A 27,654-nucleotide genomic window follows, 5' to 3' on the forward strand; every position below is an offset into this window, starting at 1 on the left:
CAGCCACCGATAAAGGGCTGAGGAGTAGTTATAGGTGGTGTGTTAGGGATGTTGGGAGGCTGTACTGGGTATTGTGAATACAACTGTTGCAAATAGAGAGGATAATTGGGGTAATAGTTATACTGAGAGAAACCCTTTCCAGGGAACATTGGAGGTTGCAGCTTCTGGGTTGTTGCTGGCGAATTTGATGGGAAGGCGGTAGGGATGGCTGGATTCTGTTTCTTTGGGGTTTTTTGGTTTGCAATAAGGATGGTAATGAGAGTAGTAATATGGCCAAAAGTCTAGGGAGAATCCTGGAAGTTGAAGCTTCTTGGTTGGTGCTTGGACAGCTAATGTTGTGGTGGGTGTAGAGGTTGGAACTAGTTTCTCTGAGGGCTTTGGTCTACCATGATGGTGGTATATGGTCAGAAACCCTGGGGGTATCCTGGAAGTTGAGGCTTCTGGGTTGGTGCCTGAGCAACAGTCGGTTTGGTGGTAGGGCTGTTGGCTTAGCTGTGGGATAAATTATTCCAGGATAATAGTAATGAGGGCAGTAGTAAGGCCAAAATCTTTGCAGAAACGCTTGAGGGTACCCAGGAGTTTGTGGTCTGGGCATTTCTTGGGATGTGGCTGTATACTCTTCAGTTTCAGTAGTAGAAGGTTCTGGCATTGAGTCTGAAAAAGAAAGAAAACCTACATTATATCATTTAAGCTATTTCTTATAAATATGTGACTCATTTTATAGAAAATATGAGTTGGCCAAAGTAAATCATTGAGACAGAATAGTCAATGTAGCCTAACAGAAATGACCCTTCTTGCGCTCCAGATAGCAAACTTCAGCACTCTATTAAAATAATGCATGTTAAAAAACTGAACAGTTTTCCAGGTAGGCTATTTTCCCAGACCATTCTGCTTGCATGTTTGAGTGACGTGCTGTTAAGCCTTGGCATTGGCATATTAAGTAAATTAACGTGTAGCCTACCTAAAATCATGTTCCTTTAATGAACACGTGAGATTCTGGTCTAGTTCTCGTTGTTTCTTCTTTTCTTAAAAAAGGGCTATATTCTACGCGAGAGTTATTTGCAGCTGGATTCCGCACTTAAAATATAAAACGTTATTCTGAGCTATACTCTGGTTAGTTTTTTTTTTTTTTAAATGTATCTTACTGCATGTAAAACGCCACTTTGTTGGGTTTAGCACGAACAACGTGCGTATAGCCTATATTTAAATAACACTTGGGCCTAATCATTTTAATATAGCAAAGTTTTAAAGGCCCCACATAGACGTTAATGTGTTGTATTCGGTTGCAGGGCTGGTATCGAGTTACCGTGTTCTGACAAACTATAATGAACATTCCCACCGCCTCTCACATTATGTATAGCCTACTGTTTGTTGTGATGGTAATTTGCAAACAAATACAACTAAAAATACAAACATGTAGTGAGAGAAATTCGATAAAATGTGCTATATGGAGGACTTAGCTGTGCAAAGAGCATAAGAAACAAATGCAAATCTGGTATTTCGGCACTCAAGTCAGTTTGAACGCTCACGGTCTCCCACAGAGTTTGACATTACAGGCTGGACAACTCCTTTAATGGCTCTCAGATATCCATGGATACCATCAACACTGAACTGGGCGCCAATGCACTGCTGTGGAACGATCCAAATGGTCTAAACATTCCTTCCATCAGGTTTGATCAGCGTGACAAAGGGGAGATAGAACTTTATTAGACAGTAGCTAGTTCAGGAACTTTCACATAAGAAACTGCAGTACAATTAGACAATTGAATGGACTTGTGAACAGAACACCCTGGCATATAGCCTACCTCAGGAATGTGATATGGAAAATCAAAAGATAACTTTTCAGCCAGGTGAGCATGTGAATTCATCATCTTATGCAGACTATGTTGTGTGGCAGAATTCTGCTGGTTGTTTGTACAATTACAAAATTATTATTTTGTTTATTTGGGTTTAAAACTTTTTCTACAACTCATCCAAGTGAAATTAATGTGCCATCATGTTCTATTGTATTGTGGTAAATTCTGACCATCTTGACAACATTTAATATGTTAAAGAAAAATATTTATCACTAGAAATATATATTAAAACAGTACAATGTTGTAGCTAGTTATGTAAATTTGTATGTTGCTATTTTTCATTACAAATGCTATATAAAAAACAGAAAGAATACGGTTAACATTGGCCTAAGAAATGAGGAGCCATCAATAATCTTAACTGTAATTAGCAGCCTATATCTTATATAAAAGTATTATTTATATAAACAATATGTGTGATAATGTACACATTGTAAATAAAAAAGGAATGCAATAATTTACAAATCTAATACATTTAGGGGAAAAAGTTGTTTCAACATTTGATGTTGCTCTCATTTTGGTTTTTATGAGAGCTACACATTCCAAAAAAGTTGGGACAGGTAGCAATAAGAGAAAAAGTTAACTGTACATAATGAACAGCTGGAGGACCAACTTATTAGGTCAATTGGCAACATTATTGGGTATAAAAAGAGCCTCTCAGAGGGGCAGTGTCTCTCAGAAGTCAAAATGGGCAGAGGCAACAATTCCTAAAATGTTGCAGCGAAAAAAATAGTGTGACTATAACCCATGTTCCCCGAGAAGGGAACGAGACACTGTGTCTTTGTGACGGCACTTTGGGGAATGTAGTGTCCCCCCCAGCGTAGCATGTCTGAAGCATGAATGAAATCTGTCCAATCCTCATTGGTGCTGCGTCATGACGTAATATGTGACGGCATACACGGAAGGTACTTCAAAAATGATCAAACCAGACATTTTATAACTCTGATTGTGCTCATCTGAAAGAAGAATGTCAAATACACCAAGGATGCCTTGAAAATGAGTAAATCATGGGAAAATCAATAATTTTCATTTTTGGCTAAATATTTTTGCCCTTTAACTGTCTGTCATTACCTTAGATGATCCACTACTGTTTTCATGTTTCATGTTTAGTCATTTGCTTATGTAACTGTGACTTTTTGTGATCTTACAATTCAGACATATTTTCTGAGAATTGTGAGATATAAATTTGCAAGGGTAAAAAGTGATATTTTTCTTAGAATTTTGACTTTAATAATAATAATAATAATAATAATAATAATAATAATAATAATAATAAGGTATTTGTGACTTTTTATCAGAATTTTTATTGAGTTAAATCTCACTATCCTGAAGGGGAGGGGGGGGGGGGGTCAGAATTGTAAGATAAAATACATTACAAATTACTAAGTATGTATTTTGTAATCTGTGGTACAATACATTTTAAACCTGCCAATGTTCAAACCATAATTACACCCTTGAAATTGATGTCATTAATGACTCGCCCTAATGTCGTTCCACACCCGTAAGACCTCCGCTCATCTTCAGAACACAGTTTAAGATATTTTATATTTAGTCTGACAGCGTTTCTAGGCATACTGTACTGTCCATGTCCAGAAAGGAAATAAAAACATCCTCAAAGTAGTCCATATGTGACATCAGTTAGTTAATTAGAATCTCTTGAAGCATCGAAAATACATTTTGGTCCAAAAATAACAAAAACTACGACTTTATTCAGCATTGTCTTCTCTTCCTCGTTTGTGTTCAATCCTCAAATAAATATTAGAGAGATTCTAATTAACTAACTGATGTCACATATGTACTACTCTGATGATGTTTTTATTCCCTTTCTGGACATGGACAGTATAGTGTGCATACACTTCCATACACTCTCGGACTAAATATAAAATATCTTAAACTGTGTGGTCTTATGGGTGTGGAACGACATTAGGGTCATTAATGACTTCAATTTCATTTTTGGGTGAACTAACCCTTTAAGAAAATCTAATTAGACAAAAAAGGGATATTTGAAACACTCAACTTGCTTTTCATTTTATCAGATGCTGATTCTGCAGTGATGGATTCAGAGATTGGAACACTCCTCAATTATATTGATTGTGTAAGAAATTTATTGTGATATTTTTAGACTCTGAAAGCTTTATACAATTTTCTTTTTGTACTTTATCCAAATCAAATACGTCCCTTTATTGTGTGTACAAATGTATATACAACAAGTAAACAGCTTCTGATGCCCCTATTTAAGTAGTGTTTTAAAAATGTGTGCTGATTCTCTTATCAAGTTCACCCTTATGGTCTCTCCACACCATGTTCTTTCCTGTCCAGCAGATGGAGCAGGAGTATTTCCAAACACTGGAATCCTCACCAGATCTCTGTCGAGGGCTTCCAGGATTCCTAAAATACAAAAGAGAGTCCCAGGAGAGAATGTACAGTCATCAGGTAGCCTATTATTTTGATCTCTGTCATTGTAAAAGTGTAAGATCTTAGAAAATTACTAATTTTGAATAAATAACTTTTGTTTTAACAAGCCCCAACCTCAACGGGACTCTCCAATATGCTGTCAGTTCTGCGGTTCAAGATTTTGTCCTCCTTTGGATCTGGGACATGCAGAGACACAAGAGGTTTGTCTCTTGAGAAAGAACATATGGCCGATATGTACACTTATTCATTGTTGGGGAAAGCTACCTTTTTAATAAAAAATTTCTTAAGACAACACACGCAATGCCAACAAAACAGTAAATATACAGAATAATAAAAAACTCCAACTTTTATTTAATTTATTTACAGCTTTAAATTATAACTAGTTTTTACGTTTGTATGATACGCGTCGTCTCCCCATTGGGTAGGTTTAGAGGTGTGTGCATATAACACGTTATGAAGTGCGTTATCATATGCACATTTGGAAACAGCGTAACAAATGCTCGCAAAAACAAATTTTCACATATAAATCACACAGGCTGTCCATTCAGAAATCCTCCCCCATGCCCTTATGGGATTGTCAAGTGTCCATCATGTGCACACTTTAGAATCTCGCCGGAAGTAGCAGGTCACCTGGGGACTTTTTGTCAACACTTTTATGAGGACTGTAAATTCAGACATATTTCTTTTGTCAAATACTGTTGTGGTTCGGGTCAAGGATGTAAGGAAGAAGGCGGGGTCGGCGTGACTGGGACTTGCAACTTTATTTCTCTTTATCAAACCCAAAGTACGCACGTTGGCGTTATGCTCAAAACACTCAAAACTCTTTTAACTTTTCAACAACAGCTCTGTTCTTTGTCGTCCTCCAGCAGCCACGCACAGTCCCAGTCCAAATCTCTCTCTCCCTCGTCTCTCTCTGCTGTGGCTTTTAAGCCGTCTCTCCACGCCAACTACTGCAATCAGAGACAGGTGTTATTCATTTGCACTTAACCCACTTACGCCCCGCTCGGCTCCGCCTCCTCTCTCCCTCTGCCGATCCCGCAAAACCACGCCTCCCCTGCCACATACCCCCACCGCCCGACTCAGGCCGGGGAGTCGTCCGGCCTGCAGCCCCCCCCCCCACCACACAGAGCAGCCTTCATCTGGGTAAAAGCCTGCTGGCACCGCTCCGTCCACTGAACCGTATCTGGTACCTCTTTTTTAGTTAGATCAGTCAGCGGGCTAGCGAGATCCGAATAATTAGGCACAAACCGTCTATAATATCCCGCTAGCCCCAGGAACTGTCTAACCTCCTTTTTGGTCTTGGGTCTCGGAGAAGTCGCAACTGCCGCTGTCTTATCAATTTGGGGACGCACCTGCCCATGACCCAAGTGGAAGCCCAGATACTTTACTTCTACCCGCCCAATCGCACACTTCTTCGGGTTGGCGGTTAGCCCCGCCCTCCTCAGCGACTTCAGTACAGCACGCAGATGCTGCATATGGCGCTGCCAGTCCGTACTGTAGATGATAATGTCATCTAGATAGGCAGCGGCATATGCAGCGTGCGGCCGGAGAATCCTGTCCATCAGTCGCTGGAAGGTTACGGGGGCCCCGATCAACCCGAATGGAAGCGTGACAAATTGGTGCAATCCAAACGGCGTGGTAAAAGCGGTCTTTTCTTTAGACATTGGAGACAAGGGGATCTGCCAATATCCCTTCGTTAAGTCCAGCGTCGAATAAAAACGAGCGGTCCCTAGCCGATCAAGCAATTCGTCCACCCTTGGCATTGGATACGCATCGAACTTTGACACCGTGTTGACTTTCCGATAATTTACACAGAATCGCACGGAGCCGTCCGTTTTGGGCACCAAAACTATCAGGCTCGCCCAATCACTGTTAGATTCCTCTATTACCCCCATGTCCAGCATCGCCTCTAATTCGTCCTGCACTACCTTCTTTTTATGCTCCGGTAGTCTATATGGCCGACTGCGAACCACCACGCCCGGCTCCGTCTCAACGTGGTGTTGGATGAGGTCAGTCCGCCCCGGTAGGGGCGAGAACACGTCGGCAAACTCGGCCTGTAGCTGTTTCACGTCAGTGAGCTGCGAGGGTGAGAGGTGATCCCCCTTCCGAGGCCAGAGCGAGAGAATGAGGCTTTTGGACCGCCTCCGGCCCGAGATCCTCCTCCCCGCCCACAACCGTGGCTAGCATCACTGACTCCGCCTCTGACCATTTTTTTAAGAGGTTGAGGTGGTATATTTGACGTGCCCCGTCCCTATCCGACCGGCTCACCTCATAGTTGAGTTCTCCGACTCGCCGCGTGACCACAAAGGGTCCTTGCCACTTCGCGAGTAATTTCGAGCTGGACGTGGGCAGCAATACAAGCACTTTATCTCCCTGTGAAAATTGTCGCAGCTTCGCACCTCTGTTGTAGAGCTGTTTCTGTCTGTCCTGAGCCTGGAGCAAATTCTCCATGGATAGCCGCCCCAAAGTGTGGAGTTTTGCTCTTAGGTCCAGGACATACTGAATTTCGTTCTTACTCGCTGAAGGCCCGTCCTCCCAATCCTCTCTAAGGACGTCCAGCACCCCCCGCGGCTGGCACCCATAGAGCAGCTCGAAGGGGGAAAACCCCGTGGAGGCTTGGGGGACCTCGCGAACAGCGAACAACAGAGGCTCAAGCCATCTATCCCAATTCTTGGCGTCTTCGTGAACGAACTTACGAATCATGGTTTTTAACGTGCGATTAAAACGTTCCACCAGACCATCTGTCTGTGGGTGATAGACGCTGGTACGGATCGCCTTAATGCCCAATAATTCGTATAGTTCGCGGATCGTCCGTGACATAAACGCCGTGCCTTGATCGGTGTGAATCTCTTTCGGGATTCCCACCCGGGAGATTAATGAAAACAGAGCGCTCGCCACACTTTTCGCTGAAATCGTGCGGAGAGGAACTGCTTCGGGATATCGTGTTGCGTAGTCAATGAGCACCAACGCAAAGCGATGTCCACGTGCGGACCGTTCCAATGGCCCGATGAGGTCCATACCAATTCTTTCGAAGGGGGCCTGCATTAATGGGAGAGGGCACAACGGTGCTTTTGGGGTGGCCGGTGGGTTCACCAACTGACATTCCCGACAAGACGCACACCACCGGCGTACATTCTCGTGAATGCCCGGCCAAAAGAATCGGGCCATGAGACGGTTTAATGTGGCCGTTTGACCTAAATGCCCCGCCATTGGATTGGAATGAGCCGTCTTGAAAAGCATTTCCCGGCGGCTTTTTGGTACTAACAATTGCGTTGTATCTTGCTTTGACTGGGTGTCTTGGACCACCCGATACAAGCGGTTATTTATTACTGAGAAGTACGGATAGGAGAGCGGTTGTTCAGGGTGGACACGGTGGCCGTCGATGGAACGGACCTGAGCAAAGGCATTTTTGAGCGTCTCGTCCTGGGACTGTTCCAAGGGAAAGTCATCGCGCTCTGAGAAGATGGGCGGACCCATTGCGCTCGGTTCCCCTGGAACTGCCCCCGGCGGTCCCAAATCCACCTCGCCCGCCTGCGCAACCGCTATCCTTCCACCTCCGTTCTTCCCCCAAGAGGCATCCACACATAAGTGCCCTAATAATTTATTAAACGCTGGCCAATTCGTCCCCAGAATTATGGGATGCCGGAGGCGCGGGTTAACTGCAACCTCAACACTATGCGTTTGTCCCCTAAATTGGATATCCACGGGCACCAACGGATAGTCCACCACTTCCCCGTGCACACACCTCACCTTAACCATGCGGCTGTTACCCAATGCCCTAGGTGAAATCAGGCTTTGATGGATGGAGGTTTGGTTACACCTCGAATCCACCAAAGCCTGATAGGTACCCCCCTTGATACTCACGGGTATCTGGTACAGGCCAGCATGATCGGGGGCGGCTTGTGGCGCGTCGGGGACCCGGACCAGCGTCCCCACATCCATCATCGGACACCGATCAATAAAGTGTCCCGGGTCCCCACAGCGCCAACAAGCCGGCCCAGGCCTCCCCGCCGCCCTAGTGGCTGTAAGTGGGTCCAGCCCTTGGCGTGGAGAGAGGGACGGGGATACTGATCCCGGGAACGGATCTAGGCTCCCTCCTCCCCGGGCCGCCGGCCGGGGAGTCGCCGCTGTCTCGGCCGCAGCCCCCGTTCTCCACCTCGGCGCTGGCCGGGGTGGCACTCCGGCTCTGGACCTGGGAGCGGGGACAGGTTTGGAGAGAGACGGGGCGGGGTTAGGAGGAGAGAGAGAAGAGAGAGAGAGAGAAGCCGCTGGCAAGGGCTCGCCGACCCCGTGGCACGCCACCATCTGGTCTTCCGCCAACTGGATGGCCTGGTCCAGCGACGCCGGGCGGTGGCACTGGACCCACTGCGCGGTCTTCCTCGGAAGCCGCACGACGAACTGCTCCAGCACCACACGATCGATGATCCCCTCGGCGTCGCATTCTCCGGCCATCAGCCACTTGCGGCACGAGTCCCGGAGCTGGTGCGCGAAGATGAAGGGCCGGCCGGACTCTTCGAGTGCCAGGGTCCGGAACCGCTGGCGGTGCTGTTCCGGTGTCCGGCCGACCCGCTGCAGGATGGAGCGCTTGAGGTCGTCGTAGACCAGGAGGTTCTTGACTGGCAGTTGGTGGGCGGCTACCTGCGCTTCTCCCGATAGAAGGGGCAGGAGCCGCATTGGCCAGTCATCCCTGGGCCAGTCCCGAGCGGCAGCGGACCTCTCAAAGAGGTCGATGAACGCCTCCGGGTCGTCCATCGGTCCCATCTTCGAGAGCGCGATGGTGGCGGCTGAGTCGCTGGCGGGTTTGGGACTGGCCTGAACCTCCCGGTCCATCCAGCTCCGGAACAGCTCACGGTCCTCATGCTGGGCCTGGAGGAGCGCCTCAAATCTTTTTTGCTGCTCCTCCCTGACGGCCCGCAGATCTTGATGAGTTTCCTGGTGGAGGCCCGCGAGCGATTGCACCAGGTCCGCAAGTGGGTGGCGGGATGGAGTTTCCATGCACACTTCTTCCTCCCGGGTTTTGGCACCAGTGTGGTTCGGGTCAAGGATGTAAGGATGAAGGCGGGGTCGGCGTGACTGGGACTTGCAACTTTATTTCTCTTTATCAAACCCAAAGTACGCACGTTGGCGTTATGCTCAAAACACTCAAAACTCTTTTAACTTTTCAACAACAGCTCTGTTCTTTGTCGTCCTCCAGCAGCCACGCACAGTCCCAGTCCAAATCTCTCTCTCCCTCGTCTCTCTCTGCTGTGGCTTTTAAGCCGTCTCTCCACGCCAACTACTGCAATCAGAGACAGGTGTTATTCATTTGCACTTAACCCACTTACGCCCCGCTCGGCTCCGCCTCCTCTCTCCCTCTGCCGATCCCGCAAAACCACGCCTCCCCTGCCACAACTGTTTTTTATCTACAGTGTAGGAAGTTACATTTTGGATGTAACCCCAAACTTATGGCCGTTGGACGTGACCACTTGACGTATTTCCTGTAGCAAATTTAGCCGAAGTGTTCAAGTAGGCGTGAAAACTGCAGCTGTGTAGAACATTAGATTACCCAATGGGACATACAGTGTTGCAAAAATGCAAATCTTAACAGAGCATCATTTTGATTTCCAATACTTTGCTTTTTAAAATATACTTCTAAATGTCTTATCAGTCCCTGTAGAATAGAATAAACTATTTAAAATTTTTTGCTGCTTCTAATTAAGTTATAAAAAGCAGTTGCAAATGTTGTACACAATACACAGTTTACTAATCTTTGCACTTTATGTTTTACAAACAAAACTTACAGTAGAATGTTTTCCTCGACACCTCATGATTTCGGGGGGTATATGAGTTAACAAATATGATGCATGCTGGGATATGCTCAGCTTTAAATAACGCTCCAAAGTGCTATTCAAGATAGTGTGGGTTTAGTGTGCGTTCAGGGCACTGCGCTTTGGCATTTTTAAGACCGGAGACAGTCTTGTGCAATTATCTTTTTTCACATTGACAAGCTCTCAAGTGGCCAAGACCACAAGTGTGGGTATTTGGACAGGCCCAAAGTGTCCATTGCATTCAGAATCTCACTGGAAGATTTGTATTAAACACACAAATTAAATACAAAATGTGATTAATAGCTAATGTATTTTTGTATTGTTCAAAATCTAATTAGGTTTGTGTAATTCCATTGGCATTTTACTGTTTTTATTAATTTGAGGAATACTGAATCTGTTTTTGTGCAAATGAGATTAGTAAATGCTCACATTAGTCTAAACTACAATGAGGTTTACATAGTGCACACTTACACTTTCTCTCAACATGGGGACAGGAGAGTTGTCAATACAACAAAGCAAGTTGAGTTACTAATTAGGAAAATTACTGTAACTCATATAATGTATTGTAAATTAAAGTAATTTGTTACTTTACTAGTAAAAAAAAGTCATCTCATTACGTAACTTGTAATGCGTTATCCAAATATTGTGTCAAGACTTTTTTCTGAATCTATAAATGTCTAATTGGACTTCAGGACTTCTGCTGTGAAAACTACAGAGAGTTGTTTGAGATTGTGGTCAATGAAAAGCATCTGTCGTTGAGAAATTCTGAGACACAGCCAAGTGGACCTGGTCGACTAGATGACCCCTTCATCAGTGAGGACGAAGAGTTACGAGATAAAGCAAAAGAAAGAGGAAAACACAGGTTTGTGTTGTAATACACTCCTGCTTAAAGGTGCCCTAGAATGAAAAATTGAATTAACCTTGCCATAGTGAAATAACAAGAGTTCCGTACATGGACATCACATACTGTGAGTCTCAAAAACCATTGCCTCCTCCTTCATATGTCAATCTTGTTTGTGAAAAACACCAGGGAAAAACAGGCTATTTTCAACATATCGCCAACTGTGACACAATCGCTGAGATCCTTAATATGCACACCCCCAACATTTGCATGTCAGTTCATGTTCTTTGTCAGGCGGAACTATGCAGTGCGCAGCTATCGGGAGCTCAGCAGATAAACAAGCGTCACGCGAGGATAGCAAAAATGGCAGCTCTCATGGACACAAATATCATGTTGCAGGCTGTGCAGGGGATGTGAGGAATTTTCATAGCCTTCCCACAGATAAACAATGTCAACAGTCATGGTTGATGTTTATTTACAATTGGATACTGCAACAAAGTAATTCAAAGTTGTTCGTTTCCTCGGCCCATTTCACCACGGAGAGTTTTTCTAACCTGGGGCAATATAGCAGGATTCGCTCGGCGTCTGATACTGAAAAAAGGGCCGATTTCAACCGTATTCCTGCAAGCAGTAAATAGTGAGTTTATTCACTTTGTGACTGTCGAACCCATTTCAGATTAAATTGAAAGTTTCTTAGTTAGACAACATTACGATAATATCTCCTGTGTTTTCTAGATCTAACGCAAGATGCAAAAATAACAATTGGAAACTCCAAGTAGCCTACATAACAGTTTGTCAAATGACAGGTTAATATTATTTCCTGCCAGTGTTGTCATAAAATACAACAGTAGATATGAATTTTGATCCCTCTTGACGGACTGAAATCTAAATTAGCCTATATTTCATCATTAACACAACTCAGAAACTAACTATGTTTACAACTACGGTTTAGTTGCTTACAGAGCTCAGTCGATCATTGTAGTTAACGTCACCTTCTTCACCATCTAAGTTGAAACGATAGTCATTTGGCAAGGCTTCTAATCAATAGTCATTTGACAAGGCTTCTATTCAATGTGTTGAATAAATATACATTTTTGAGAACTAAAGTAGGATGATTTTCCAGTTTTCCAGTTTCCAAAATCCAGTGTTCTGTATTTTGCGTACGTGAGTTTTTGTTGTAGACGGCTATTGCTGCGCGTTTAGCTAGAATGCCATACAAAACCAACCCATTGGGCCACTGAATCTGCATTAACGACAACAGCTGGGGCAAAAGCCTTAGTCCTAATGGGTTGTTATCATGGCTATCAAAATCCAGTGTTCGGTATTTTGCATACGTGAGTTTTTGTTGTAGGTGGCTATTGTAGATGGCTATAAAAAAATAAAAAATAAAAAAAAATTGTGTACTGGGCTAATTAATTGAGACTTCTTACTGCTCTTACAGGTTGTTGGCCCTGTTTGTTTCGTTGCTTCTATTGCTCTCCCCTTTTTTGTCGCCTTTTAAGTCGCTTTGGATAAAAGCGTCTGCTAAATGATTAAATTTAAATGTATTTTGCAGCATATGAGTAGTAAACACGACACTGACTATTTTGAGTGGCTTCTACATTACTTTGTTTGGCTAAATAAATCGACTTTTAAATCAGTACTCTACTGTCAAACTGTAACGTTACTGTAAACAACATATTTACGCGCTAGTTCAGTTCTTGATTCAAAGTTGAGAGGCTATCATTGAAAAATTATTACTATGACGGATGGTATAGATGTATATAGATGCTGTCATTGAGCAGCAGTGGAGTGAAACAGCCAATCAGAGCAGAACGCTGCATTAATATTCACGATCCTTCCAAATAAGGCAAAAACAGAGCATTACATCCTAGGCACAATTTCTAGGGTTGTAAATGGAGCTGTAAAACTGTATCTGGACAAATTTTGACTTACCCTCCATTTAGATAATAGAGAACTATTTAACATATTGTTTCAAATCATTCTAGGGCACCTTTAAAAGTTTGGGGTCAGTACAGCAAATCAAAATATCAAGGCTGCATTTCCCGATAACGTTGTCTCTAAGCGCGCTATGAAGACTCTAAAGGCATAACTTAACTGAAGGTATACCATTTCTAGGTGTGTTCCCCGAACTATACCTAAGGAGGTCGCTTAAGGTAAACCTTCTTAAGTGCGACGTTAGCAGGTGCTGTCCGTGGCGGCGGTGCTGATTTGGCTTATATCGATGGCTCAAGAGTTGATTATTTACTCTATGCAGGGGCTGTTTCACTGCGTTATGCGGGGGAAAAAAATTTTCTTTATAAATTAAGCGCTTCAGAAATAGTTGATCTTTCAGATTTAAGAGCTGATTTAAGGGCTGAGCTGAGCTCCGTCCAGTTTGTCTCAAAAAAGTTGGTCCAACAAGATCTAAAAGCTGCTGAATTTGCTTTCGTGGTAGGCGAAATGTATTTTTAATAGCAGCTTCTGACATGATAGCCAGGGGGCTAAAGTTTTCACGACTAAATGGCTCTGCGGATGGCGCCGTCTTTGATTTAGCACAATTCTATTCGCTGCCTCGCTGCCAAAGTTTGACTAACCTCCCCTTCACAATCATTCCCTTTAAATAGACTCCTAAGCCTTTCCTGTCTAATGGTTTGCCAGCTGATGTACCTTTGGATAATATCATTAAAAAGCTAACAACCATTAGTGTTTGTAATTAAAAATGTTATGACAATTTTAATCCTTGCATTAAAAAAAAACTAAAAAACAATTCAACTAGCCTAATTGAACACTGGGTGTATATTACAACTTCAGAATTATATTCGTATAGACTGACATATAAAGAAACTTTTTTTCACAGTGGTGGCCACTAGTGGAATGAACTTTTAATAGTGATAAGGTATAGCTAAGAGTGGTCCAGACCAACCTTACGAAAGTAAGACTTAAAGAAGGTATTCTTAACTAAGTTTGTTTCGGGAAACACATATTAACATTAAGGGATACCTTAAGGTATAGCTTAAGAATGACGTAGAGTTAAGAAGGTTTCGGGAAATGCAGCCCAGAATGATTTCTGAAGGATCATGTGGCACTGAAGACAGGAGCAGTGATGCTAATAAAATTCAGCTTTGACATCAGCTTTTTGACATTTTGAATTTATATAATTTTTTTATTATAATATTATTTTACAATATTGCTGTTTTTACTGTATTTTAATTGATAAATGTAGGCGAGCCGAACAAACTTCTTTCAAAACCATAAAAAACAAGTTTTCTGACCCCAAACATTTGATACCCCATACCATTACATGGTAGTGTAAACATGGCATATGACCTCTGCTGTGTTTTTACTTGAGCATGTTATGAAAACTGGAATATGTATTTTGTTTACTTATCATTCCTCTGGCTTAGTTTCAGACAGCAGCAGAGAAATGACAGAGCTGCTCACTCCAGTTTATTGGTATCAAAGAACAGTGAGTATCCACAATATATAAGTGAGAGTGTGTTTGTGTGACAATGGCCCTCATTTATCAAAAGTGCGTACACCAAATTTCCAGCGTACACCTTGTGTACACCCAAACCCACGGTGACTTTGAGATTTATCAATATGGACGTTGGCGTACGGCACGCTCAAATCCTACGCCAGCTCAGGAGGTGGTGTACGCACGTTTGAGTTAGTGTGAAAATGCGCAGAAAAACAATTCCTAACACCACAAAACGCACTAACAAGATATGCTATATGACCCACTGTTAAAAACCACAACAACAACATTTAGTGTTTATTTTTGTGCAACATGAACGTCAATGTTTAATTTGTGTGACTTTACCAAAGCGTTTGATTTGTAGGCATATGTAATCCTCCAGTCGCGAGCCTGTGCGCTTTATCTGACGTTTCAGGCCCGCCTGGCCCGGCAGCGGCGCACGGACTGGGACTACAATAATTCAGACTGACAAAATAATAAAAATGACCTTCTTCTTTTAAATAATAATAAAATCAATAAAAACGACACTCTTCTTCTAAATAACAAGCGTCATTAAGAATAATAATCATAATAATAAGAAGAATCTTACAAATCGTCATGTAGCCTAATTATTAATGTGAATGAATCTTACTCCACATCACATCATCATCACTATTGTACCCCAATACATGTGCCGTGATACGAAATTAAATGCTAATTGTTTCAAAACGTGCTGTAAAATAATGCAGTGATGGTAATTTATCATCCAAACAGCTATATAAACTGCTGGAGTGCGCTTCTCAACCCCCACACTATTAACAGTACTCGTTATTTGTGTCCATATTTTGTTTTTGTAGGTGCCTTTAATTCCACTCTTTAAACTCCCAAATAAAACAATTTCGTTTTTTTCCCACTTCCCTGGTGATGGTCTCGATGGGCGTGTCTCAATCATCTCACTAGTTCAGTAGTCAGGGCACTGATCAGGGAGTCAGCCCATTGACTTATGTCCTAATCACTGCCCTGACTAGTGGACTGGTGAGGTGATTGAGCGCGCCCGATCTCCACGTCGGAGAAGTTTCGCTTCTTTGTCGTCTTCTGTTTGTCCATGGCGTAAAATGAGGGCGTGGGGGAGGCGGAGACTTGAATATATAGGGGCGTGTTATTCTAATGACGATCGTTTTCAGCCGCGGCATTTATCAAGGGCAAGTATTGCGTACACCTGGACTGCAGAGGTGCGCACAGCTTCATAAATCAGGCGGTGAGAGGAGTGTAAGCATAATCTTACGCCAACATATACGCGCGTTTCTACGCAAGATTGATAAATGAGGGCCAATGTGTTTGACAATATGCCCATGGATGGACAAGTAACAAAAATGACCATGCCCCCCCATAATTTAAAATTATGTCATTATTTACTCCCTTGTTACTCCCATGACTAGGAAAAAGAGGCTTTAGCCAGCTACCTTTCCCTGACGCTGCATCTTCCTTAAAAGCCTAGACTCTGCCCACAAAACCCTGCTTATATGGTGGAGGGTCGGGTTGGTGCTTGCCTGCATACTATGGCTATTATGCAGGCATACCATGACGACCTTGATGAGGGCGAGGGTCCGGGCCCTGATGATATCTCCGAAACTGTGTAGGACTGCAGATTCGTCTTTCCGTGTTACCATGGAGGTGGCCCGCTCCATGGCAGCATTCGCATCAACAGAGAAGGATATGGACTTCCTCCTAGATACCCCGCTCTCGTCTTCTGGCCTGTTCGGTGACGCCATTAATGCGGTCCCGACAGGTTTCAGGAGGCAAAGAAGCAGTCTGCAGACTTTAAGCAGTACCTCCCTCGCCGCTCAAGGTCTAAGAAGGCTGCTGCCAGGTGGCTCAGCCATCAACGTGCTCCTTGTACCGGCAAGAGCAAAAAGAGAGCATTGCCTTTAGAGCTCCCCCTCCGAGAGCTTGGGAGCCTAAGCTACATTCTCACCAGAAGACTCCAGACAAAAAGGTGGATCTGAGGACCTTTCTTCAGGTTAGGAAGGGTTCGGGAAAGAGGTCCTTACTCCAGCGAGGCCTTTGAGGGCTGTCCCCCCTGCCCCTCTGCTGGTCTTACCCCGTCCACAATTAAGGTGTACGTGGCTGCCATTGCAGCTTTGCACACCCATCTAAGTGATGGGCCTTTGGGGAGGCACCAGTTGGTCGTACGGTTCCTCCGTGGTGTGTAGAGGATGAGCCCCGGATGAGGATGAGCTAAGAACCTGACATTCAAGATGGATTTTATCTTGGCTATTACATCCCTTAAAGAATGGGGGACCTCTAGGCCCTTTCTAACTCTCCCTCATGCCTGGAGTTTGCCCCTCGGGTAGTCCAAGCCATCCTGCATCCTAGACCTGAGTCTAGCCCAAAGTGCCTTTTAGCATGGCATGGTTTATGGGTCTGCAGGCCTTCCATGCTCCATCCCATGTGTCGACAGAAGAAGAGAGGCTTCATCTGCTCCGCCCTGTTAGTGCATTGAGTATTTACATTTTGAATTTCTCTTCTCAGATGTGCCTCATGATAAAGCAGTCATCAGTTTCCGTCTCTCTAACTGCGCACCCAAAGAGGATCTTTGGAAAGTTAAAGATTACATGCACATGGAGAAGATCTCTGGACACTGGACACGTGATGAGTCTTCTGCATTGGCGACAATTGAGTTTGGCTTAACTCATCACCAGGTAACTGACCATAATAATTCACTCTGTTAGAAAGTTGATTTATCATGGTTTGGAAGTTTCAAGTTCTGAGATTTTGTGTGCATTTTGGAGCGTGACCGTGGATACACTGTCCGGTAAATTAGGGGTAACGTTATAGGGATACCAATAATTAATATAATATAATATAATATAATATAATATAATATAATATAATATAATATAATATAATATAATATAATATAATCGTAATAACGTTCATAGAAATGGGAAGGAAGGAGGCGGGAACCAGCGAACATTCAACAACTTTTATTAAATAAACAAAACGAAAGTAAACTGCGGGCAGCCCCTCACGGACGACTGCCCGCACACACATAACAAACCATAAACAAAACTCAACGTAAAGTCCAGGACTGGTCCTCTCTCGTCCTTGACTGGTGTCGCTCATCCTTAAATGCCTCCGAGCTCCCTCATGAGAGGACTCGCTCTCACTCGCTCCTCCCATGTCCCTCGCTCGTTCATCTCGCCACAATAATATAATATAATATAATATAATATAATATAATATAATATAATATAATATAATATAATATAATATAATATAATATAATGTCACAATTCAGATTTTTTTGTAGAATAGCAAGTTTATATCTGTATAACACACAGCTGCGAGAACAATATGAATAATTGCGAGTTATAAAGTTAGAATTGTGAGATGAGAAGTGTCAGTTAACGAAAACAAGTGGCAGAAACAAGCTTCCATAATAATGTCCTTAAACTAAACATCTGGTCTCTTTTTTTCAGCAAAATTCAAGTTTCTTGGAGAAGTACTACTCTAATGGAGATAAATTTCTCACGGTGTTTCCAGATAGTTCTGCACAAGTTTTGTATCCTTTTGGCTATGATCTGAAATATTAAGTGGAACTTTTTAAGTCATAATAGCTGTGTGAAAGTGGCTATGCTGAATCATATTTGATATACAAAATTTTAAGGCTTCTAAATTATCAACATGATCTTTGATGAAAAACCTGTTGTACACAATCTTCTACATGCCTTCTGTCGCCTGATTGATTAACTGAGTTTATATTTTTAGAAAGTAAATGCCTTTTAATTAAATTCCGATATATATATATATACACACACACACACACACTCACCTAAATGATTATTAGGAACACCTGTTCAATTTCTCTCTGGGCTACAACAGCAGAAGATCCCACCGGGTACAACTCATCTCCACTACAAATAGGAAAAAGAGGCTGCAATTTGCACAAGCTCAAAAATTGAACAGTTGAAGACTGGACAAATGTTGCTTGGTCTGATGAGTCTCGATTTCTGTTAAGAGATTCAGATGGTAGAGTCAGAATTTGGCGTAAACAGAATGAGAACATGGATCCATCATGCCTTGTCACCACTGTGAAGGCTGCTGGTGGTGGTGTAATGGTGTGGGGGATGTTTTCTTGGCATACTTTAGGCCCCTTAGTGCCAATTGGGCATCGTTTAAATGCATTGTTCCTGACCATTTCCATCCCTTTATGACCACCATGTACCCATCCTCTGACAACTGCATCTCACAAATCTCCATCAACTGCAAGATGCTATCCTATCAAAATGGGCCAACATTTCTAAAGAATGCTTTCAGCACCTTGTTGAATCAATACCACATAGAATGAAGGCAGTTCTGAAGCTGAAAGGGGGTCAAACACAGTATTAGTAGGATGTTCCTAATAATCCTTTAGGTGAGTGTATATATATATATATATATATATATATACACTGTAAAAAAAAATATTTAGAAAAAAAGTTACCTGGTTGCCTTAAAATTTTGAGTTAATACAATGAACATTTTTGAGCTTCGACAACCTTTATTAAAATATTATTAAAAGATTTTGTAAGCATATTGGGTAATTGTGTGTGTTTTATTTCTGATGACGCAGTGAAACATGCCAAATACTGCTAATTTCATGATTTATCAAATTTTTTGTGTTGTTCAGATACAATAATATTTTGAGTTTCTATTTATTAAACAAATTTCCTTCATTGTATCAACTCAAATTTTTAATTTCAATAAACTCAAAATTTTAAGGCAACCAGGTTACTTACTTTTTTAAGTTAAACCAACAAAAAACAACCAATTTTTTTACAGTGTATATATATATATATATATATATATATATATATATATATATATATATATATATATATATATATATATATATATATATATATATATATATATATATATAAATATTTCAAGATCTCAATCTTGCTGGACTGCATGATAGGTTTACTTATTATCCATAGATATTTCTTTTAATTTTCTAATGCATTATGTGTTGCCCCCACAATCCAATAGCGTTTATTATAAAACTAAGTATTTAAATATCATCTTACTAAGACATACAATATTTGACAGGAGCTGTGTTTTTAATAGTAAATTCTGCTCAGAAAACATTGGTGAATCGCAGGGAAGAAGCTCAGGAAAATAACTATCCTTAATTCCTGCTACAGACTGTGTGTTTTTGGCAATCCTATAAGATCATTACAAAACACACTGTATGACATTGATCTAATAAACTTGGGTACAACATGTATGAAAATGACAAAAAAGAGGATGTGAATGAGGAAAATATGAACGTCATGGTTAGGGAAAAGAGGCCAACTTGACATGGCAATTTTGCCAATAGGGCTTGAGTTTTAACGGCATGTCACTTTGATTTGCTCTATACGCCATTTCATGTTGCACTTTTATTAAATAGTTAGTAGACTTAGATCGTATCAACAAACACGCTGTGAGATGATCATGCTAAATTTCTCACACTGTTAAATAAAATTATCACAGGTTATCTTGGCTGTCTCTGAGCCTCTCTCACTGTAAGACGTAGCCCCATCGTTTAGAAGCTGCGACTATAGAAATTGCCACGATTGTTCATCTTTCATCTAAGATGGTACAAAATTGTACAACGTGTATCAGGCATTAAACAAACAATACTGACTAAAAGATGTAAAATTATTTGAATTCAAAATGAAACATATAGATTGTACTGAATGACAGTTTGCTTATTTTGCTCAATATAATTATTCATTAAAAGTGCCCTAGAATGATTTGAAACAATATGTTAAATTGTTCTTTGATATCTAAATAGAGGGTATGTGGCTTATTCAAGGTAAAAAATTGTCCAGATACAGTTTTACTGGTCCATTTACAACCCTAGAAATTGTCCCTAGGATTTAATTCTCTGTTACTGCCTTATTTGGAAGGGTTGTGAATATTAATGCAGAGTTTATTTATTTATTTGGAACCCCATTAGCTTCTACGAGTGGTCGCTAATCTTCCTGGGGTCCATTTTACAATATCAAAACATATTATACACAATCACATTACACTTTTTACAATATGTTATCAAAAGAATAAATACAATTCAATTTGAGTCATTACACTTAGTTTTCATTACAGATCATACATTTTTACCATCTTTTAAAATAAGATCTGTTGCTTATTTGTCTTATACACATTGACAGTTGATTCCAAGCTACTGAGGATGTAAATAGAACAGTTCTCCTCATTCAAATTGACTGTGCAAAAGGAACAACTAAATCACCAGAGCTGACCTGCCGAGAAATGTTGGTGGCAATACCCACTGTACACAAGTTATCCACAAAAAATCTGGGGCTGTTTTTATAGATGGCATTATGCATGTTGCACAGAAGACTTATCTTTAATTTATCCTGTACCTTCAACCATACTAATATAGTGTGCATCTCATTCACACTGGTCCTGTAGGAACAGCCAAGAGCAACTCTGGCAGCTCTATTGTGTGCAAGTTGAAGATTTTTTCAAGTGTAGCACTGGACCAAATAACTGAGCAACTCGAGGTGTGACAAGACCAAAGACTGGACTACTGTTCTCATGACTGAGGGTGGACAAAACGGCACACACTTCCTAGCTAAAGCAATGCCTCTGCCCATCCTAGAAACAATATGATTTATCTGATCAGTCAATGAGAGCTTATTATCCAGCTTGAGACCCAAGAGTTTAATTTTAGTAACCTGCTCAACCAAAGTTGTATCAATAGTCAAATTTAGCTTACAAGGTTTATGTAACAAATGTTTAGTACCAAAAACAATACATTTGGTTTTGGAAATATTTAGAACTTATTTGTTCAAATTAACCCAGTTGATAATCAAATGTAATTGGTTTTTTTAAAGGTTCATACTTAGATTGGTTATTGAAGGAGATGCACACAATAAACTTGCATCATCTGCATACAGTACAACTTCTGCATTTCTAACAACATGGGGCAAATCATTCACAAAAAATGAAAATAAGAGTGGACCCAGACAGCTGCCCTGTGGAATACTGCATGATATACATTTACTATCAGAAAAAACTACACTGTAAAAAATTATATGTTCAATAAGTTATGACAACATAAGTTTTTTCATTGTTTTAACTCATCAAAATAAGTTAAGAAATGTTAAACTTGTTTTTATTAGTTATACAAGATGTAACTCATTTTTTAAAGTCAGTTTAACATAATTTAAGTTGAAATAACTTAAACATCTAAGTCGATTGTACTGCAAAAGTTCAAAATTTGCCTTTTTTTACAGTGTACCATTAATGCCATAGAGATAACTCCTTATCAGTGAAACAGACAATTGTGAGAATCCATAATACTTGAGCTTTGACAACAGAATATCATGGTCAATTACCTCAAATGCAGCTGTAAAATCAGTACTGCACCAACAAGTCTTTTATCCTCCATATATGTAAGCCACTGATCAACCATATGCACTAATGCAGTGTTAGTTGAATGGCCTGGTCTATAGGCATGCTGTCAACTAGTTAGCAATTTGTTTAATGTAAAGTACTCTAGCATACTTTTAGCATAAGTACTTAAAATATTTTGCTTAATACAGGAATAATATGAATTGGTCTGCAATTAGAAGGAGTAAACCCTGCCTTATCATCTTTAAGTAAAGGGACAATTTTAGACTGTTTCCATAGCTTAGGAAACACTCTGCTGAGAACTGAACTATTAAAGATGTGACATATTGGTTTGCACAAAATATTTGCAGCAATTTTAAACATTTTGCCATCAAGATGATCAGTACCAGGCGTTTTCTCATCAGATAAGGAAATAAGCAACTTCTTAACGTTGTCCTCACTACAAGTATTAAATGACAGGGAGCAAGTTTTCCCTCTCATAATAAATCTAACATTGTCACAAGGAGATTCAATATCTTGCATTGTCATACAAGATATTAATTGTTCTACTTTGCATATAAAAAAAATCATTCAAATGATTGGCAATATCATGGTTTACTAATAATGTCACCATCATGTACATATTCAAATTATTTGACTTTTTACACGGCAAATCCTGTAATACTTTCCAGAATTGTTTGCTATCATTCCTAGAATTGGAGATTTGTTGTCCATAATATGCTTTCTTTATGTTATTTAATTTTGTAGCTTTGTTTCTCAACTTGCGATAATGTGCTCTGTCTACATCACATTTTGATTTGAAGGCCATATCTTTGACATTATCCCTTTGCCTCATGAGGGACATTAGCTCTTCATCTAATCTTTTGATTTTTATAGATCTTTTCCGGAGAGGTGCATGTTTATCAACTATTTTACTAAAAGTGTCCATAAAAATGTTAAAAGAAGCATTTACATCCTCCTCCTGAAGAACTGCAGACCAATTTAAGTTAATGACCTGATCAACAAACAATCTGGTATTCAAGTTTTTATACGATCTACGATACATGATCCTTCCACCAGATTTAGGAATTTTCATTATTATTGAAATTGCTGTCGGGTTATGATCACTGCATCCTCCCCCCACAGAAACAGCTTGTGAACATAAATCAGGAACATTAGTAGAAATATGATTATGCATGTTGATTTAGATGTATTATCCATAGCAATTCTTATGGGTTGTGTCACCACTTGTTCGAGATTGCATACAGTAGCCATTGTAATCAACTTTTTATGCAATGAGCACTTTTTTGAAAACCAATCAATATTAAAATCCCCAAGCAGAAAGATATCTATATTTTGATCTAAAACCATTTCCATATTTCCACATATTGTTTGTACATACTCTACATTGGAGTTTGGAGGTCTATAACAGCAACCAACCAAAAATTGCTTATTGAATGGAAGATTAATCTGTAACCATATTTCAATATCTCTGCACATTAAATCTGATTTAATTGTAGTAACAATATTCTCCTTTATATAAAATGCAACTCCCCCACTTTTTGTGAGTTCTCAAAACTGTCGTCTAGATGTGTTTCAGATAAAGCTAAAACATTAATATTTTCTGTAGAACAGATTCTTGTGATTTCATGAATATTGTTTCTAAGACTGCATATGTTTAAATGAGCTAATCCTTTCTTTGACAAGTTTACAAATAAAGATGACATTTACAAAAGATTAAAAACATCAATGAAACACAATTTGAGTTGGATAGTAAACATATTCTCTTTGTCCAATGGCAGGCCAAATAATTTTGGATGAAAAAAGTTTGTCATACCTTAGACTAGCTCTTTCACCTTTTTCTCTGGCTGCTTTCAGTTTAGGCAGCAATTCCCCTCTCCTTGGCTGCACCACATCTGAAAAGTCTTCGTTGATGTAAATATTTAATTTCTTCGCAGAAAAAAAGGATGTGCTGGCGATCTTTAAATCTCAGAAGCTTGACCAAAATTTTCCTCTGCTTTCTTCCTTCCTGGAACTGGCCCATCCGATGTGCTCGCTCAATCTCAATTTTTGTACCATCGAGACCCAAATTCACAGGTTAGAAAAACTCTCTGTGGTGAAATGGGCCGAGCAAACGAACAACTTTGAATTACTTTGTTGCAGTATCCAATTGTAAATAAACATCAACCATGACTGTTGACATTGTTTATCTGTGGGAAGGCTATGAAAATTCCTCACATCCCCTGCACAGCCTGCAACATGATATTTGTGTCCATGAGAGCTGCCATTTTTGCTATCCTCGCGTGACGCTTGTTTATCTGCTGAGCTCCCGATAGCTGCGCACTGCATAGTTCCGCCTGACAAACAACATGAACTGACATGCAAATGTTGGGGGCATACATATTAAGGATCTCAGCGATTGCGTCACAGTTGGCGATATGTTTAAAATAGCTTGTTTTTCCCTAGTGTTTTTCACAAACAAGATTTACATATGAAGGAGGAGGCAATGGTTTTTGAGACTCACAGTATGATGTCCATGTACGAAACTCTTGTTATTTCACTATGGCAAGGTTAATTCAATGTTTCATTCTAGGGCACCTTTAAGTCGACGTGTGTCGTACTTGTTTCTAGCCACAGGTCGAAATCCCACCACATGACTTTGTGATGCTGTTTGTGAATGTTCACTGGATCTATGATTTTGGGAAACACAGACTCACTGAACTATGCTGATAACGATAAAACTTGCAACCTAAGTTGGCTAACAATGCTTTTGGGAAATGCACCCTGCAGGGCTTAATACATCTGAGATGATTTGACAGATCAGGATCTTCTAATCTTGATAACTAAACTCTGGCTAATTTGGTTCTTCAAACAATTTGTGGATTGGAATAAAGAGATTACTGTTGTTGTGTTCTTTGAAGAGGGCCAATGCATCAATCCACTCCTATAATTTGTCACCTCCACTGACCTATATAAATAATATTTTCAATAAATTGTATTTTTATACTATTATTTTTAATTATTGTTCCCCTGGTTCAGTAAGGAACTCATATAATAAAGTAGCAGTGGTTGGGACAGATTTTAGGTATCAACCCAGTTTAAAAAGATGCAATCTAATCCTGTTTACATGAAATAAGCCTGCTCCCAAGCAATGTTTAGGATTATGGACCTGTTTCTATGACACCAAGTCCAGGAAGATTATGCCAAATCGTCAACAGAAACAGAACCAAAATACAATGACAAAACAGAACATGCATGTTACAATTTTATTGGGAGATACAGAGTGACTGATATCTATAGATATTTTATGTAAGTAGTTTAAAAGTAGGCTACATTACATACATCAGAATTTAATTAGCTTCTCAGCCACATAAATATAACTGCACCAAACCGCATATTGATGCTATGTGTTTTGTTTTTTTCCTCCTAAGGTTGGAGCTTCATGTTCTCCATTATTTCATATGTCATATTATCAATTGATGTTGTTTGTCCTTATTGTCATGGTAATAGCTATCCTTCAGGTAACCTGGCTGTCATCATTCTCAGCTGTAAGAAGGAAAGGATCTGTATCATACGGGATGACATGACGACAACTCTTTGTCCAATCAGAGCCCTCTTTCAGTCCAATGGCAGAGCCACTTGTTACCATTGCAACGGCAGCATTTGGTAGAGTCCTATTGCTATTACACTGACACAGATCCGAACATCTCAAATGGACTGATTCTTGATCAAGAGGAGGGGAAAGTCCAACATTTTAACGGATTAATTTACGAACAATGAAACTTGTCATCATGTACTCGCCGTTATGCCGTTCCAAATCCATAAGAGTTTCAATTTTATAAAACTTTTATTTTACAGTCCCGTGCGAGTAAATGCCGATAAACTAACCCTTTATAAATTTAATTTATAAACACAGCTAAACTGTAATATAATATAAAGTTATGTGAACTGTGACTAATCTGCTGTGATATGGTTCTTGTTTCCTGTGGCGCAGGTTGAGTATGGATGCTTGGGGTGGGCGGAGTCTAGATGAGAGCGGAAGAAGGATCAGAACGTGGAGCTGGACAGACCAGGCTCAAACACCAACACCCCTGAGACCACTCTTTCTGTCTCTCAACAGAAATATAGGGGTTCGAGTTCTTGGGCAACAGTTGGTGTTTGTGTCATTCCTTGCTTCAGGGCAGCAAGCCAGGTTCAGAGTAGGCAACTGTGAGTCGGTAAGAAAGTCTTGTCTTTTAATCGGCTCACCAATTTTAGCTATTCATATAAGACATCTTGATCTGTCACATTTATTACTCAACTCAGATCAGTCCAGCTTAGTGTTATGTCTTCCATGTTTCAACTTACAGTCCAAAGAACACAACGTGCCTGCTCAACCCCTCATGTGCAAAGAGGAACTAGTACTTTTAGCATGCAAGGTCGGCCTTCACATGGCTCTGATACGGTTACAGCAGTGCCAAACCTTCCCATCCAGCCCCACACATCTGCGGGTCAGACCTCCACCTTTCCTTCACTCGCTGGTCCGAAGGCTTCAGAGTTTGAGCCACAGAGTGCAGATGGAAGAGCCAGACAAAGCCTTTATCCAGCGTTGTCTGCGGGCCTGTCTATGAACTGACATGATATTCTTGCTTAAGTGTGCCACACAAGTCCTGAAAAGTGAAGCTAAAGCAGTTTCGATCGATCACCCCAGAATGCAGTGTATGTCATAAACCCAGCCCTCTCCATGAAATGTAATTGGACATAGACAAACTAATTCAATGCAGTCTCCTATTGGTCACATATTGACGCTTGGTCAGTTTCCTTCGGCATCACTTTTTAACACACTGTAAAATGCCATTGGCTCTCATGTGTCTTGCGACCAATAAAGTCATGCTAAAGAGTCAGGTGTATCATTTGAATGAGTTATGTCGCATCATTTCAGCGATTAAAACATTAAGATAAGTTCTTCACATTAAGATATTGTATTACTTCCGAATGCAACATGAGTTAATACCTTTATACTGTTTTTGTGTAGTCACAATACCTGTGACTAATTTTATTTCCCTGCTACATGTTTATATTGTTGAGAAGTGGGTAGGTTTAGAGTAGGAGTTGGGTTAGTTGCTCCAAAATATAAAAGTAGCCTACAAATATAAATTAAATCATGTCTACTTTTACACATGCAAAGAATTAAAGGCGTCTCATGCATTGAGCAAACAACTTAAAACAAATGAAGTACCCTGCGTCGGAAAACGAGTCATCAAACAACATTTATTGGCTCAGAAACAAATGGGATACCTGATCAGAGAAAATATCTGCTGCACTAGCCTCTTCCCATGTGATGCACAATATTGACTGGGAAGAAAAGACAGGATAATTGTGAGTCTTGACTCGTCGTCAGCTTCCATTCGCTGTCTCAGTGATATACAATTACATGTATTCAACATTAAGTATTACATATCAAACAAACAGAGGTGTCAAAAGTACTCACATTCATCACTCAAGTAGAAGTATAGATACTAGGGTTTAAAAATACTTCTGTAGAAGTTGAAGTATCAACTCAAGCTTTTTACTTAAGTAAAAGTGTAAAAGTACTGGTTTCAAAACTACTTTAAGTATAAAAGTAAAAGTAGTGTAAGAAAAAAAATGCCAAGAGACAAGCTTAACCCTTGTATGGTGTTCGGGTCTGTTGGACCCGTTTTCCTTTTTTATCTGAGACTCATTGGCCTTGGCTCATTTTCTGTGAGGAATATATATCAGAAGACATTTTCAATGACCACACACTGTAACCATACACCACATATCCAAGTGTGCCTATGTGAATGTGTGTGGGGTGGGGGTGGGGGGGTTGCATGCATGTGTGTGTGTTATGGTTTTGTCTGTCTGTCTGTCTGTCTGTATGTCTGTCTGTCTGTCTGTCTGTCTGTCTGTCTATAT

The 27,654-nt window shown here is 40.6% G+C and overlaps 1 protein-coding gene across 3 annotated transcripts; it reads left to right on the forward strand.

Moving 5' to 3' along the window:
* Window positions 1–1,390: 1,390 nt before the first annotated feature.
* Window positions 1,391–26,624, forward strand: LOC137089591 (glutamate-rich protein 6). 3 transcript variants are annotated; one of them, XM_067453181.1, is made up of 11 exons: window positions 1,391–1,850; window positions 3,890–3,948; window positions 4,173–4,286; window positions 4,376–4,468; window positions 10,768–10,937; window positions 14,303–14,364; window positions 16,885–17,054; window positions 17,835–17,917; window positions 25,249–25,404; window positions 25,733–25,955; window positions 26,088–26,624. In XM_067453181.1, the coding sequence occupies exons 1-11, from the start codon at window positions 1,820–1,822 to the stop codon at window positions 26,346–26,348; spliced, it is 1,422 nt and encodes a 473-aa protein (XP_067309282.1). In that variant the 5' UTR covers window positions 1,391–1,819; the 3' UTR covers window positions 26,349–26,624. The 3 variants fall into 3 exon arrangements, with proteins under 3 accessions (XP_067309282.1, XP_067309283.1, XP_067309284.1); XM_067453182.1 differs by having other exon boundaries at window positions 4,176–4,286; window positions 26,088–26,622; XM_067453183.1 differs by lacking the exon at window positions 3,890–3,948 and having other exon boundaries at window positions 4,176–4,286; window positions 26,088–26,623.
* Window positions 26,625–27,654: the final 1,030 nt, after the last annotated feature.

This window comes from Pseudorasbora parva, chromosome 9, assembly GCF_024679245.1.
Source record: "Pseudorasbora parva isolate DD20220531a chromosome 9, ASM2467924v1, whole genome shotgun sequence".
In the NCBI taxonomy this organism is placed as follows: Eukaryota; Metazoa; Chordata; class Actinopteri; order Cypriniformes; family Gobionidae; genus Pseudorasbora; species Pseudorasbora parva.

What these genes read in the sequence shown, in the direction of transcription:
- LOC137089591 (XM_067453181.1), top strand. Translation starts at nt 1,820, where the DNA reads ATGGAAAATCAAAAGATAACTTTTCAGCCAG. An exon ending in AGAGAATGTACAGTCATCAG is followed by an intron (nt 4,287 to 4,375) that starts GTAGCCTATTAT and finishes TGTTTTAACAAG; the next exon opens with CCCCAACCTCAACGGGACTC. An exon ending in TTGGCTTAACTCATCACCAG is followed by an intron (nt 17,055 to 17,834) that starts GTAACTGACCAT and finishes TCTTTTTTTCAG; the next exon opens with CAAAATTCAAGTTTCTTGGA.